The following is a 14,683-nucleotide window of genomic DNA, read 5'->3' on the forward strand; positions in this document are numbered from 1 at the left end:
AAAAGCTATAAGTCCGGATTACATTCTGACTGTTGTACTTAATTAGCTTGTGGTCAAGCTGTTCTAGTACAGCTCCTTGACAAAGTGGGAACATTTCCCTGGCTATGTCATGTGTATGTAAAACAGGACAATGCAGTTCAATTAATTCCTGCTCACTCAATCCCTTCCCAATCATTAGTAGAGTGATCAAAAGAGACATTGGCAGTGTTATCAAATGACACTTACCTACAGATAATGTACAGTAAACCCCCATTTTAATGGAACTCTTTATGTGTATTATTTGTTTATTTCTAAACATCAGTTATATTGAATTGAAGTCACCACTTGTGTTCTAATGCTAGTACTTTCATTGGTATCTCAACATGAAAGCATAAAACTCGACAAATAACATTCCTGCAACTATGTTCCCAACTGTGAACCCAAAAATCCTTCCATTGCATAATTGATATTTGAATGTGTGATTTCAATTTCTGCTGTTTTTTCTCTGATATTATATTCCTTGACAAGATATTACTATATTCACCAATGCTCTTTAAATGATACGAGTGAATATTTTATTTCATTTCAGTTTTTCCAATTGTGGACAACATTAAAATGGTTATTTTCAAGATTGCTGCTCAGTTATTCAGACACCTCGTTGACGTGTTTTCATCGGAACGGAAACCTGGTTTGAGGAGAACTTTATGCCTGATCTTGCTTTGTCTTCTATTGGGCACGGGAGCTAGTGGTATTCTTTACATTTGCTTGGAAAAATTACAGTGCAATCTGATAGTAGCTCTGGCATTGTGTGGAACCTTTTCTGTGGTCATTCCTGGAGCTCTATTTTTTTGCAAGTATCTCAGATGTTTCACACTCATATTCCTTTTCTCAAGTGGAAGCAAACAAGGTCGCAATGCCCTGATAGCAGCTGGCACCAGTATAGTGCTCCTTAATTGTGCCCAAAATATCTTTCACAATTTAACGGAAATAGTGAGGAGCTTACATTGCTACTTGGTAGGCATGCTAATGTCTGTCCGTGATCTTTTGTTAAATTACACTGAAATAATCCAATGGATTTATCAACAATTCAAGAAGATAGAGCCAGTCAATTTACTTAGATTCGACAATGATTTAAAGATTTATCACCACGTTGATGATCGTGAGGTAAAAATGAAACTCAATGGAACCAAAATAAATATAGACAGGCTGGCTAATAACATCATTTCAACATTTGAAACTTTTTCGATAGTTGTTATAAATACAATGGCTGTCATGGGTGTCCTGCTGATTCTATTATTCACTTGGTTCTACATCAGAAGATTTTTATCCAATGTCAATTTTGAAAACTTATTTGTCACAAATCAACTGCTGCAATTTGATGAAAGGCAGGCAGAACTGGGAAAATCGCATTTGCTCCAACTAACTAAGAAAGAGAAGAAATATTTCATGAAAATTCCAGCACTAAGTTTATCAGAAATGGAACTGAAAAGCATGGCACGATTCCTGGCTCCTATCTTGAGTAATCTGTGCATTTGGATTATAGTCATCATGCTGGATTATGGAGTATTTCTTATTGCAGATTCATTAAGACATCATATAGACCATCTGCCCACAATAAATATTACCATGAGTGTGCATTTTTCAGTAAGTATAAACATTTTTCCTTTAAAGTAAAAGTGCAATTTTTAGTTAATTTTTGCAGTTTAAATTATTTTGCAGCATTTTACAACCATGTTAGCACAACTTTTAAAGTGATTTCTTAAATGAGCACTGCAAATGGAAAGTTGAACAAGTGTTATTCAGTCCGACCGTCACAGGTCATTTACTAAAGTGAAACTAGAGACTCATGCTGGTGAGAGCAGCGACAGGGAGATACGGGACCTGAACGTGTGGCTGAGGAACTGGTGCACGGGGCAGGGATTTAGATTCTTAGATCACTGGGATCTGTTTTGGGGTAAGGGGGAACTGCAAAAAAAGGGACGGATTGCATCTTAACAGGTGTGGGACCAGCATTCTGGCAGGCAGGTTTGCCACTGCTACACGGGTGGCTTTAAACTGAATAAGGGGGGTGGGGTGTCAAATGGGATAGTCGAGGATGGAGTTAAAGGGAAAGAGAGTAAAGGGATATTTAATGACCCCAGAATTAATGGGAAAGGAAGCTCACAAAGGGATAGGAGAGTATGGCCAAGTGTAATAGGGATCGATGTGAAAGGTGAGATGCGTAAGGAATTAAAAGTATTGTATATGAATGCGCAAAGTATAAGAAGTAAAGTCGATGAGCTTGAGGCTCAGTTAGAGGTTGGGAGATATGACATTGTGGGGATTACTGAGACGTGGCTGCAGGAGGATCGGGCCTGGGAACTTAATATTCAGGGTTATACATCCTATAGAAATGACAGGCAGGTGGGCAGAGGAGGGGGGTAGCTCTGCTGGTGAGGGATGAAATTCAGCCCCTTGCAAGAGAAGACATAGGGACTGACGAGGTAGAGTCACTGTGGATTGAGTTGAGGAATTGTAAAGGCAAGGATACACTAATTGGTGTTATCTACAGACCACCAAATAGTAGCCTGGATATAGGGTGTAAGTTGCAGCAGGAGTTAAAACAGGCATGTACCAAAGGTAATGCCACTGTGGTGATGGGGGATTTCAATATGCAGGTAGACTGGGAAAATCAGGTTGGTTCAGGACCCCAAGAAAGAAAGTTTGTAGAATGCCTCCGAGATGGATACTTAGAGCAGCTTGTAATGGAGAAAAGGCAATTCTGGATTTAGTGTTGTCCAATGAATTTGATTTGATGAGAGAACTCGAGGTAAAGGAACTGCTTGGAGGTAGTGGTCATAATATGATTAGTTTTCATCGGCAATTTGAGAAGGAGAAGGTTAAATCAGAAGTGGCAGTGATGCAGTTGAACAAAGGGGACTATGAAGGCATGAGAGGGGAGCTGGCCAAAGTAGACTGGGAAGGGATCCTAGCAGGACTGCCGGTGGAACAGCAATGGCAGGAATTTCTGGGCATAATCCGGAAGATGCAGGATCATTTCATTCCAAAAAGGAAGAAAGATTCTAAGGGGGAGTAGAACATTTTCCAATGTTCAATAGATTCAGGAACAGTTCCTGTGGATTGGAGGATAGCTAATGTTATCCCACTTTTCAAGAAAGGAGCGAGAGAGAAAACGGGGAATTACAGACCAGTTAGCCTGATTTTGTGGTGGGAAAGATGCTGGAGTCAATTATTAAAGAGGTAATAATGGGGCATTTGGATAGCAGTAAAAGGATTAGTCCAAGTCAACATGGTTTTATGAAAGGGAAATCATGCTTGACTAATCTTCTGGAATTTTTTGAGGATGTGACAAGTAAAATGGATGAAGGGGAGCCAGTGGATGTAGTGTATCTAGACTTTCAGAAAGCCTTTGATAAGGTCCCGCACGGAAGACTGGTGACTAAAATTAGAGCACATGGAATTGGGGGTAGGGTGTTGACATGGATAGAAAATTGGTTGGCAGACAGGAAGCAAAGTGTAGGAGTGAACGGGTCCTTTTCAGAATGGCAGGCAGTGGCGAGTGGAGTGCCGCAAGGCTCGGTGTTGGGGCCGCAACTGTTTACCATATATATTAATGATTTGGAAGAGGGAATTAGGAGCAACACTAGCAAGTTTGCGGATGACCCAAAGCTGGGTGGCAATGTGAACCGTGAAGAGGATGTTAGGAGGTTGCAGGGTGACCTGGACAGGTTGAGTGAGTGGGCAAGATGCGTGGCAGATGCAGTATAATATAGATAAATGTGAGATTATCCACTTTGGCGGCAAAAACAAGGGGGCAGATTATTATCTCAATGGGATTAGGTTAGGTAAGGGGGAGGTGCTGCGAGACCTGGGTGTCCTTGTACACTGGTCACTGAAAGTTGGAGTGCATGTAACATAGGCAGTGAAACATAGAAACATAGAAAATAAGTGCAGGAGTAGGCCATTCGGCCCTTCGAGCCTGCACCGCCATTCAGTATGATCATGGCTGATCATCCAACTCAGTATCCCGTACCTACCTTCTCTCCATACCCCCTGATCCCTTTAGCCACAAGGGCCACATCTAACTCCCTCTTAAATATAGCCAATGAACTGGCCTCAACTACCTTCTGTGGCAGAGAATTCCAGACATTCACCACTCTCTGTGTGAAAAATGATTTTCTCATCTCGGTCCTAAACGATTTCCCACTTATCCTTAAACTGTGACCCCTTGTCCTGGACTTCCCCAACATCGGGAACAATTTTCCTGCATCAGGCCTAACCAACCCCTTAAGAATTTTGTAAGTTTCTATAAGATCCCCTCTCAATCTCCTAAATTCTTGCGAGTACAAGCCGAGTCTATCCAGTCTTTCTTCATATGAAAGTCCTGACATCCCAGGAATCAGTCTGGTGAACCTTCTCTAACTAACAACACCCTGATTGTCTTAGTGAGATTGTCTTCATCAAATGGTAAAATATATGGTTTTTGATTGCATTGATTTTGAAAGATATTATGTGTTGACCTGCTACATCCCTGCACATTTTAATTAGGGCCATTTTATTTCTGGGTCATCCTCTTTATGTATTAAATTATTATCTCATTGTTTTTATTCAGAAAGAGGTCAAAATCCTCACCTTTCAGAATGAGATGCTGGAGTCCAATGAAAACTTCGTATCAGCAATTGATTTGTCTAAGAGTGGCTGCATCCTTCAACCAACACTATCGATAAACAAATTATTGATCCCACTCATCACACTATTAGCCATCTTATTATTAGTCACTTTACTTTCTGCAAAACTTACAATTATGAAAATCATGGTCTTATCATCATTTTACAAGGAGACTGAGGAGGACCGTGTACGATGTTTGCATAAAAAAATACTGCAGAAGAGGCGCTGGGCCAAATTATTCAATACAGAGGAGGTACACAACACTACTGGTAAAAAGGTAAGGAGTTCATTATAATGTAAAGCTATAAAAATAATACCTGAAAGTAATATGTATCATACATTTTATAAATATTAGTTACATCTAGAACTCTTTATACTATATTCATCATAGTTTTTTTTTCCTTTTCTCCCAAGGACCTGTTTTCCATTTAACCTATAACAAAGCATGTAAAATAGGCTGTTGCTATATTTTGCCCATTTTGTCCGACTATTAAATTAAAATGCCACTTTCACTGTCACACACCAGGATATCATTCTTTTTATGAATCTTCCATCAAAATGGCAAATCGTCTTTATGTCTAGAATGTCCTATCCTAGTTAACTGTAGAGTACATCAGTACACAATTGCCCTTTTCAATTCAATTCAATTCAATTCAACTTTAATGTCATTGCACAAATACAAGTATGAGTACAACGAAATGCAGTTTTGCGTCAGTCCGTAGTAGTTGTTCATAAAGAAATAAAAAAAAATAGAAAGAGAGAAGATACAGAATCATCAGAAAATACAGAATAATTAAACAATGGGGACGGAGGGACCGGAGAAATCTATCGGCGGGACTCCGAGTTCAGCAATGTGATTGTATTGTTGTAGAAGCTGTTCCTCATCCTATAGTACGTGACCTGAGGCTCCTGTACCGCCTCCCTGATGGGAGGAGGGCAAACAGGGAGGTGGTTCTGTTCCCACTGAAGTTCTTCGTCTAGAGTTACTCCAAAAGCAACTCTCAAAACAATGACCAGCATAAAAAGCATAGCAGCTACACGAGGAAACTTTCAAATGGAGATTTCTTTCCTGGTTCTGCATTATCCTAACATGGAAAAATACTGTTATTTCATTGTTGTAGGGTTCAAATCCGAGAATTCCTTTTAAAAATAAATTGTAAGAGTACCTGAAGTAGCAATCTCTCATACCTGATGGGAAACAAAGGCAAACAACTTGCATTTACATTGTGCCGTTGAAGCAGCAAAATCTTCCAAAGCACTTTAGAGAAGCGTAACGAGTCAATGATGAGTCAATAATTAAAGATAAAGTGGAAGGAAATGGAATATGGAAAAAAAGACCATGCTGGAGTAACTCTGCAGATCAGGCAGCATCTCTGGAGAACATGGATAGGCAATGTTTTGGGTCAGGAGCCTTCTTCAGAGTGATTGTAGTAGGTTGTAGGGTTGTAGTTGGACTGTGGGCGTAACCTCTTGTAGAAAAACTGGACCTACAACTTGATGAGAAGGAAGAATATCAAGATTAGAATTTGAGACAGGGAAATTGATAGTGAGGTATAGGAAGGCAAAATGTTTATAGTTGACAATTGCAGAAAATGCAAGATGCGCAACAAAAATAGAATGAAATAAGAGGCATAAGGAAGGAAGGAAGTTAGACATAGAATGTAGGTCATTACAGCACAGGAGCTGGCTATTCGGCACACAACATCCATGCCGAGCTTGATACCAAGTTAAATTAATCTCATCTCCCCAGTCCCTGCATACCCATATGCCCAGCTGAAAGTCTCTTAAATGCCACAATCCCATCTCCCTTCCATTACTGCCCCTGGCAGTGCCTTCCAGGCATCCACCATTCCCTGTGTAACAAACATCTTCTTTAAACATTGCCCCTCTCAATGGGAATAAATGAGTGTGGCTAATGTGTATATACTGTAACTATACTTAAACTTAATGGCTAAGGCATCCACGTGGGGAACTTAGAAAGGAGCTTCATCTGCTTTTCTCAATCTTTGTTTGCTCTTGCCAACAGTCTCTGATCTCGTCTGATTAAACTCCAAGTGGCTTCATAATGGCAAGGCTAGGCTGGTATAAAAATGCCAGTGAGCTCACATCCAGAGATTTATTCTTGGGTTTTAGAGGAACCTAATCACTAAGGTTGAGCAGATCTAACTAAATTGTGTGCTTGCCAGTCAAATCCTAAGTTTCTTGGAGGCTCCAAATAATACCATTCTCTTTTTTAGTGAGTTCACATTCCACTTTTGAGTTAAGTTGAGGCTCTGTCACCAGTGAGTGATATGGAGTCCAACCTATGACCAAGTTCCTGGCCTCTCCATTTTCAATTAGTGCAAAAACTGCAGACGTTAGATAGCTAAAACACAATAGAGCATGCGTATTTTTGTTCTGTTTTTGTTTCAGTGTTTTCTTGCCTGGTTTCATCATACACACTGCAAAGTTTCAAGAATGTTGTTTAGTTAAACAAGTATTTGCGTAAAAACAATCATTTTCACCTTTAATTTTTATATTTTTACCCCTACAGATTTCTTTCTGGTTTCCCATTTTCAAAATGAAGAAAAATAAAAATGAGCAACAGAAGTGGAAAAATAAGATAATATATAACCAGAAAACTGATGAAGTCCATATTGACCTTTGATTGATGATGGCTCAAATGTTAAGCAGGAACTAAAACCTGGTGCCATACAATAGTTTGTATGCAATTATAATTGAAGTTGTAGACTTTAATAAAAGGTTGTAAATATGCTCTCCAGTCAATTACAGAAATCTGTTTAAGAAGGAACTGCAGATGCTGGAAAATCGAAGGTAGACAAAAAAGCTGGAGAAACTCAGCGAGTGCAGCAGCATCTATGGAGCGAAGGAAATAGGCAACGTTTCGGGCCAAAACCCTTCTTCAGGTGGGGGGGTGGGGGGGGGGGGGGGGGGGGGGGGGGGGGGGGGGGGGGGGGGGTGGGGGGGGGGGGGGGGTGGGGGTGGGGGGGGGGGGGGGGGGGGTGGGGGGGGGGGGGGGGGGGGGGGGGGGGGGGGGGGGGGGGGGGGGGGGGGGGGGGGGGGGGGGGGGGGGGGGGGGGGGGGGTGGGGGGGGGGGGGGGGGGGGGGGGGGGGGGGGGGGGGGGAAGAAGAAGAAAAAAAAAGGAGGAGGAGCCTGAAGGCTGGGGGATGGGAGGAGACAACAAGGACTAACAAAATTGGGAGAATTCAATGTTCATGCCCCCAGGATGCAGACTCTGCCTGTGTTCCACATCTATGTCTCAAACAAAACTATTTGTTACAAACTCATCTTAATTTGTACTATGTTTCATCATTTTCTTTAATTATTTATTGCTGATGCGGGATAAGCTTGTATAAAAACACTTTTATGCCCCATTAGTAAACATTTAGAAAAATGTCAAGGATGTCAAATGTCCATCTTTACACTGCGATCCTCCCTTGACCTGCCTCTGAACTTTCCCTTCACATGCTCTGATCTGATGCAGTGTATAACAGATCACCTCAGCTCACACATTCATTGAATTTCCTAATAATTATGCACTATCTTACATCTTTCAAGGTTTCAAGAAAATTATTTCCATAGGACTTAAGTTGTTTTAAGGTTACAAAAGGTGGTCACTCTTACGGCACCTCTACAATTCTGAACACAGTCAGGAATAATTGTATGTTTTTGTGTAAGATTTGTGGAATAGATAAATTACAAAACCAGAAGAAATGGAAGAGTAAGTTGCAGTGTCTGTCTCCTGAAGGATAGCTGAGGTTTGCGAAATTAGTTGATCTGGAGAAGGTTGATAAATTTAATCTTATTGCTCTTGATCGTTCTATGTCCATGTAAAGAATGATAATGATTGATCTGTGGGTGGGAGAATGTTGGGGAAACCATTTGCAAAGGCTAATGCTGAGCGGGGAATGTACTGTACTGTTCTTGGTAGAAGACTGAGCTCAAAGGAATAAATGATCTCACAATCATTACTAGTGTTGCCAGTTAATATAGTTTAATTTATGGTTTCCTGAAGCAACCGTTTGAACCATTGCAGCAAAAATGATCTGCTTCAGGTGAAAATCAAATGATCGTTGATATTTTGATTATGTTTAATCTTTGGCTGTTAAACTGCAAATGCATTTGTTTTACACTTTAATTCTTTGCATTTGATCATCTGAATAAATAATTGAGAAATAAATCAATGTTGTTTGCTTTTATATCTCGTTGCCAGTTTTTGTTCATTTGATCATCAAATTTCTGGAATATTCTGTCCTGGATGACTTTATACATTGCCTTGTAACTCTAACTTGCAGTAGGCCATTAGGCCCTTTGAGCCTGCATCGCAATTCAATATGATAATGGCTGATCATCCAAAATCAGTACCCCGTTCCTGCCTTCTCCCCACATCTCCTGATTCCTTTAGCCCTAAGAGCTAAAGCTAACCCTCTCTTGAAAACATCCAGTGAATTGGCCTCCACGGATTCACAACTCTCTGGGTGAAAAAATGTTTCCTCATCTCAGTCCCAAGTGACCTACCCCTTATTCTTAAACTGTGACCCCTGGTTCTGGAAATCCATATCCCACCATTCCATGGATAGGCCTATCCAAAAGTATGTTAAATGCTACTAACATCTTTTCTTCAACCTCCACCCCGAGCAATATATTCCAAGCAATCACCATCCTCTGTGTAAAAAAACTTGCCCAGCATATCTCCTTTAAACTTTGTCCCTCTCACCTTAAAGCTATGCTCTTTAATATTGGATATTTCCATCATGGGGAAAAAGATTCTGACTGTCTACCCTATCTACGCCTCATAATTAGAAATGCTTCTATCAGGTCTCTCCACAACCTCCAGTGTTTCAGAGAAAATTATCCAAGTCTGTGCATCATCTTTCTTTAGCTACTGCCTCTTAAACATAGAAAATAGGTGCAGGAGTAGGCCATTCAGCCCTTCAAGCCTGCACCGCCATTCAATATGATCATGGCTGATCATCCAACTCAGTAGCCTGTACCTGCCTTCTCTCCATACCCCCTGACCCCTTTAGCCACAAGGGCCACATCTAACTCCCTCTTAAATATATCCAATGAAATGGCCTCAACTACATTCTGTGGCAGAGAATTCCAGAGATTCACCACTATCTGTAAAAATACGATCTCATCTCAGTCGTAAAAGATTTCCCCTTTATCCTTAAACTGTGACCCCTTGTTCTGGACTTCCCCAACATTTAGAACAATCTTCCTGCATCTAGCCTGTCTAACCCCTTAAGAATTTTGTAAGTTTCTATAAGATCCCCCCTCAATCTTCAAGATTCAAGATTCAAGATTCAATTCAAGATTCAATTTAATTGTCATTTGGACCCCTTGAGGTCCAAACGAAATGCCATTTCTGCAGCCATACATTACAAACAGACACAAGACACAACATAATTTACATAAACATCCATCACATCGCTGTGATGGAAGGCCAAAAAAACATATCTCTCCACTGCACTCTCCCCCCCCCGATGTCAGAGTCAAAGTCAAAGCCCCCGGCTGGCGATGGCGATTGTCCCGCGGCCATTAAAGCCACGCCGGGTGGTGCGAGGTCGCACACCGGGTCTTGATGTTAGAGCCCCCAGCGTGTGCGCGCAGAGTTCCGCGGCCATTCCAAGCCGCGCGGGGCGGTGATGTCAGGCCCCGCTCCAGGAGCTCTTCAACCCCGCAACTCGGGCGGGAGAAGTCGCCGTTGCAGGAGCCCTGAAAAGCGGTCTCCCTCCAGGGACCCGCGGGCTCCCGGTGCCGCCGTCCGCCAGACCCGCAGTTGCAGCCTCCGAATCTCCGGAGGTCGGGCCGCAGCAGCAGCAGCGCTCCACCACCGCTCCACCCGCTCCGGACTCGGCCAGCTCCGCGACGGTGACGGTGAGTCGTCGGCACCAGAGTCCCCGGTCTTCTCCTGTTGGAGGCCGCTCCTCGTTGCAGCCCCATCGACAACAGAGACCCGACAGAAAAGGTTGGGTCTCCCGTGCAGGGAGAGATTTAAAAGTTACCCCCTCCCTCCCACCCCGCTCTCACACCCCACACACACACCCCAACAAAAGATAACAAAAACTACATAGAAACATAGACAAAAAATAATAAAAACGCAGACAGGCTGCAGAGGCCGCTGCTGACGAGAGTCGCGCCGCCTACCGGTCTTCTAAATTCTAGCGAGTACAAGCCGAGTCTATCCAGTATTTCTTCATATGAAAGTCCTCACATCCCAGGAATCAGTCTGGTGAACCTTCGCTGTACTCCCTCTATGGCAAGAATGTCCCTCCTCAGATTAGGAGACCAAAACTGTACGCAATACTCCAGGTGTGGTCTCACCAAGACCCTGTACAACTGCAGTAGTACCTCGCTGCTCCTATACTCAAATCATTTTGCTATGAATGCGAACATACCATTTGCTTTCTTCACTGCCTGCTGCACCTGCATGCCTACTTTCAATGACTGGTGTACCATGACACCCAGGTCTCGTTGAATCTTCCCTTTTCCTAATCAGCCACCATCTATTTAATAGTCGACTTTCCTGGTTTTGCCACCAAAGTGGATAACCTCACATTTATCCACATTATACTGCATCTGCCATGCATTTGCCCACTCACCCAGCCTATCCAAGTCACCTTGCAGCCTCCTAGCATCCTCCTCACAGCTAACACTGCCCCCCAGCTTTGTGTCATCCGCAAACTTGGATGACCAGGCATAATTTCCTCCACACCCTTTCCACCTTATCCTTCCTGCATTAGGCTGACCAGAACTGCATATAATCCTCCAAATGTGACCTAACCAAATTTCAATAAAGCTGCATCATGACTTCCTGACCCCTGTCCCACTTAGGTAATTTTTTAGGCGACTAGACGGCTAGGCTGTCACCACATGGTCGCCGGGGTGACGCCTGTATGGTCATTAGTAGTCTCCTCAGTCGCCCAAAGAATGGTATCGTTTTTCTGGTTGCCGCTGGATTTTGAAATGTTCAAAACTTTTCAGCAACAGTTGGTTTGACGCCAATGAGCGTAGCTTGACTTCTCCTGACGGTAAGTCCTTTAGAGAGCACGGGGGGGGGGGGGGGGGGGAGAGAGAAGGGGATGGAAGGGGAGAAAAGGAGGATAGAAGGAGAGAGAGAAGGGGAGAGAGAAAGGGAGAGAATGGGAGAGAAGGGGGGGAGAGAAAAGGAGTGGAGACTTTTTTAAGAAGCCAGACAACGCTTAATAAAGTTTAGCGGCCATTTAACCGACCGGTCGGTTTTCCTTTGTCCTGAAAACTCCAATGAGCCAATTAAAATGCCCGGTCAGTGAAGGAGATTGCCTACGGCTGCCCTCAACTGCCAGTAACTACATAGCGACCCCACTCCACTGCACTACGAGTTAAAAAGAACCATGTCGACCAATTTGTACTCGCGAAATTTTTCTCAAAATGCTGAAAATTTATCTTGACCTAGCTGAGGCTGCAAGTATGAGGGTACATCCCTCGAGCATGAAGGAGAATTCCAGTGACCTCCTCGGACCACGTGTCGACCATGCTGCGAATTTAAGTCGAGGGCAAACTCTTCTAAACTCGCAGATTAGGTCACCGCAGTGGGACAGCCCCTTTTCTGTCATCAAGGATCCCCATCATCCAAGCCATGCCCTCTTCTCAATACTGCCATTGGACAGGAGGTACCAATGCCTAAATACGCACACCACCAGGTTCAGGAACAACTACTCTCCTGCAACTATCAGATTCTTGAACCAAGCTGCACAAACATACTCCTATCTTGTCAAGAGAACATCACGACGAGGTCTTGGACTGCCATGGACTTGATTTTATGTGCAATTGATATTTTCTTTGTGATTGTCTGAGTCCAAATGCAAGATTTTTGTTGTATTAGTATCTCACCGTAGTTGTGCAGATGAGATTAAACCTGACTTGACTGAACCTGACTTGGCTTAGAGGGCCACAGACTAAAGGGCCTGTCCCATGGCGATTTTTTCGGCAACTGCCGGCATCATTGACTGCCCTATCAGGTCACCGAAAAATTTGCAGCGTGATGACATATGACGCCCGGTATTTTTTCAAGTGTCACAACATTTTTTTTGTCGCCGCTGGATTTTGAAATGTTCAAAATATTTTGGTGACACTGATATGACGCTGGAAGTCCCCTGAAAATATCACCAAGTGGGACAGGCCCTTAAGTATTCGTAAACGCCGCCATCTTGTAAACGCCGTATTCGTAAACGCCGTAAAGTATTCGTAAACGCCGCCAGCGCCGCCATCTTGAATCTAATCTAATCTAATCTAATCTAAAATGGGATTAGTGTAAGTGGGTCCTTGATGGGCGGCATGGGTATAGTAAACAAAAGGGTCAGTTTGTGTGTTGTATGATTCTATAACACTCTGACTCTTTTGTAGAACTGACAAACAGCATGGGAACAGAAAGATTTGATGATACATATATACTAGAGTACCAAGGAACAGAAATGAATTCCATGGGACAGAAAGAGGTCTAAGAATAAACTAGATATTCAAGTTTCTCCAGAAATGCCAAAGGACAAGAGTTGCACATTAATTAATTAAGCTATTTAGAAAATTAAATTATAAAAAGCGCCATCTACTGTTCAATGCACATATTACTCCATGGGGAGCCTAATGCCATGCTGCTGTCTATTTTAACTATATATATATAGTATGCATGACTCAGATTCAGATTCAACTTTATTGTCATTGTGCAGTGTACAGTACAGAGACAACAAAATGCAGTTAGCATCTCCCTAGAAGAGAAACATAATTCTGAGCAATAAATAAATCTATTTACATGCATACAGTCATAGTATTTTTTTCCTGGTGGGAGGAGTGTCGGGGGGGTGGGGGGGGGGAATGATTGGTAAAGTGTTGAGTAGTGTAACAGCCGCAGGGAAGAAGCTGTTCCTGGACCTGCTGGTCCGGCAACGGAGAGACCTGTAGCGCCTCCCGGAGGGTAAACAGTCTGTGGTTGGGGTCAGAGTAGTCCTTGGCGATGCTGAGCGCCCTTCGTAGACAACGCTTGCTTTGGACAGACTCAAGGGAGGGGAGTGAGGAACCGGTGATGCGTTGGGCAATTTTCACCACGTTCTGCAATGCCTTCCGGTCGGAGACAGAGCAGTTGCCATACCATACTGTGATGCAGTTGGTAAGGATGCTCTCGATGGTGCAGCGGTAGAAATTCACCAGAATCTGAGGAGACAGATGGACCTTCTTCAGTCTCCTCAGGAAGAAGAGACGCTGGTGAGCCTTCTTGACCAGAGTTGTGGTATTGTGGGTCCAAGAGAGGTCATCGGAGATGTTGACTCCCAGGAACCTGAAGCTAGAAACACGTTCCACCTCCGTCCCGTTAATATGGATGGGGGTGTGCATGCCGTCCCTAGGCTTCCTGAAGTCTACAATAAGCTCCTTGGTCTTCTTGGAGTTAAGGGCCAGGTTGTTGTCAGCGCACCATGCTGCTAGGAGCTGGACCTCCTCTCTATAGACCGAATCATCGTTGTTGCTGATGAGGCCAATCACCGTTGTGTCATCTGCATACTTGATGATGGTGTTAGTACCATGTACAGGTGTGCAGTCATAGGTGAAGAGGGAGTAGAGGAGGGGGCTCAGCACACAGCCCTGTGGAACGCCGGTGTTCAGGGTGAGGGTTGAAGAGGTGTGCTTGTCTAACCTCACAGACTGGGGTCTGTTGGTTAGAAAGTCCAGTATCCAGTTGCAGAGGGAGGGGTCGATGCCCAGGTTACCGAGTTTGGTGATCAGTTTAGAGGGTATAATGGTGTTGAATGCTGAGCTGTAATCCATGAACAACATTCTTACGTAAGTGTCTCTGTTGTCGAGGTGGGAGAGGGTGGAGTGAAGTGCCGTTGAGATGGCATCCTCCGAACTCCTGTTCTTGCGGTAGGCAAACTGATAGGGATCCAATGTGGGGGGTAGGCAGCCTTTGAGGTGTGCCAGGACCAGCCTCTCGAAGCACTTGGTGATGATGGGGGTAAGTGCAACTGGGCGGAAATCGTTGAGGCTTGCCGCAGTGGAGTGTTT

At 43.6% G+C, this 14,683-nt stretch overlaps 2 protein-coding genes across 2 annotated transcripts in view; one reads left to right on the plus strand and one right to left on the minus strand.

Moving 5' to 3' along the window:
• The first annotated feature begins 594 nt into the window (after nt 1–594).
• On the plus strand, nt 595–4,970 carry LOC129696077 (dendritic cell-specific transmembrane protein-like). The gene is made up of 2 exons (XM_055633484.1): nt 595–1,623; nt 4,502–4,970. The coding sequence occupies exons 1-2, from the start codon at nt 595–597 to the stop codon at nt 4,940–4,942; spliced, it is 1,470 nt and encodes a 489-aa protein (XP_055489459.1). The 3' UTR covers nt 4,943–4,970.
• Nucleotides 4,971–5,969: 999 nt separating this feature from the next.
• dpys (dihydropyrimidinase) overlaps nt 5,970–14,683 on the minus strand; it is a 77,333-nt gene continuing 68,619 nt past the window's right edge. Inside the window, exon 10 of the mRNA XM_055634908.1 lies at nt 5,970–6,140. The gene's annotated coding sequence lies outside the window, so the exon portion shown is untranslated. The remainder of the gene's footprint in view (nt 6,141–14,683) is intronic.

The sequence above is a fragment of the Leucoraja erinacea genome, chromosome 4 (genome assembly GCF_028641065.1).
Source record: "Leucoraja erinacea ecotype New England chromosome 4, Leri_hhj_1, whole genome shotgun sequence".
Taxonomy (NCBI): domain Eukaryota; kingdom Metazoa; phylum Chordata; class Chondrichthyes; order Rajiformes; family Rajidae; genus Leucoraja; species Leucoraja erinaceus.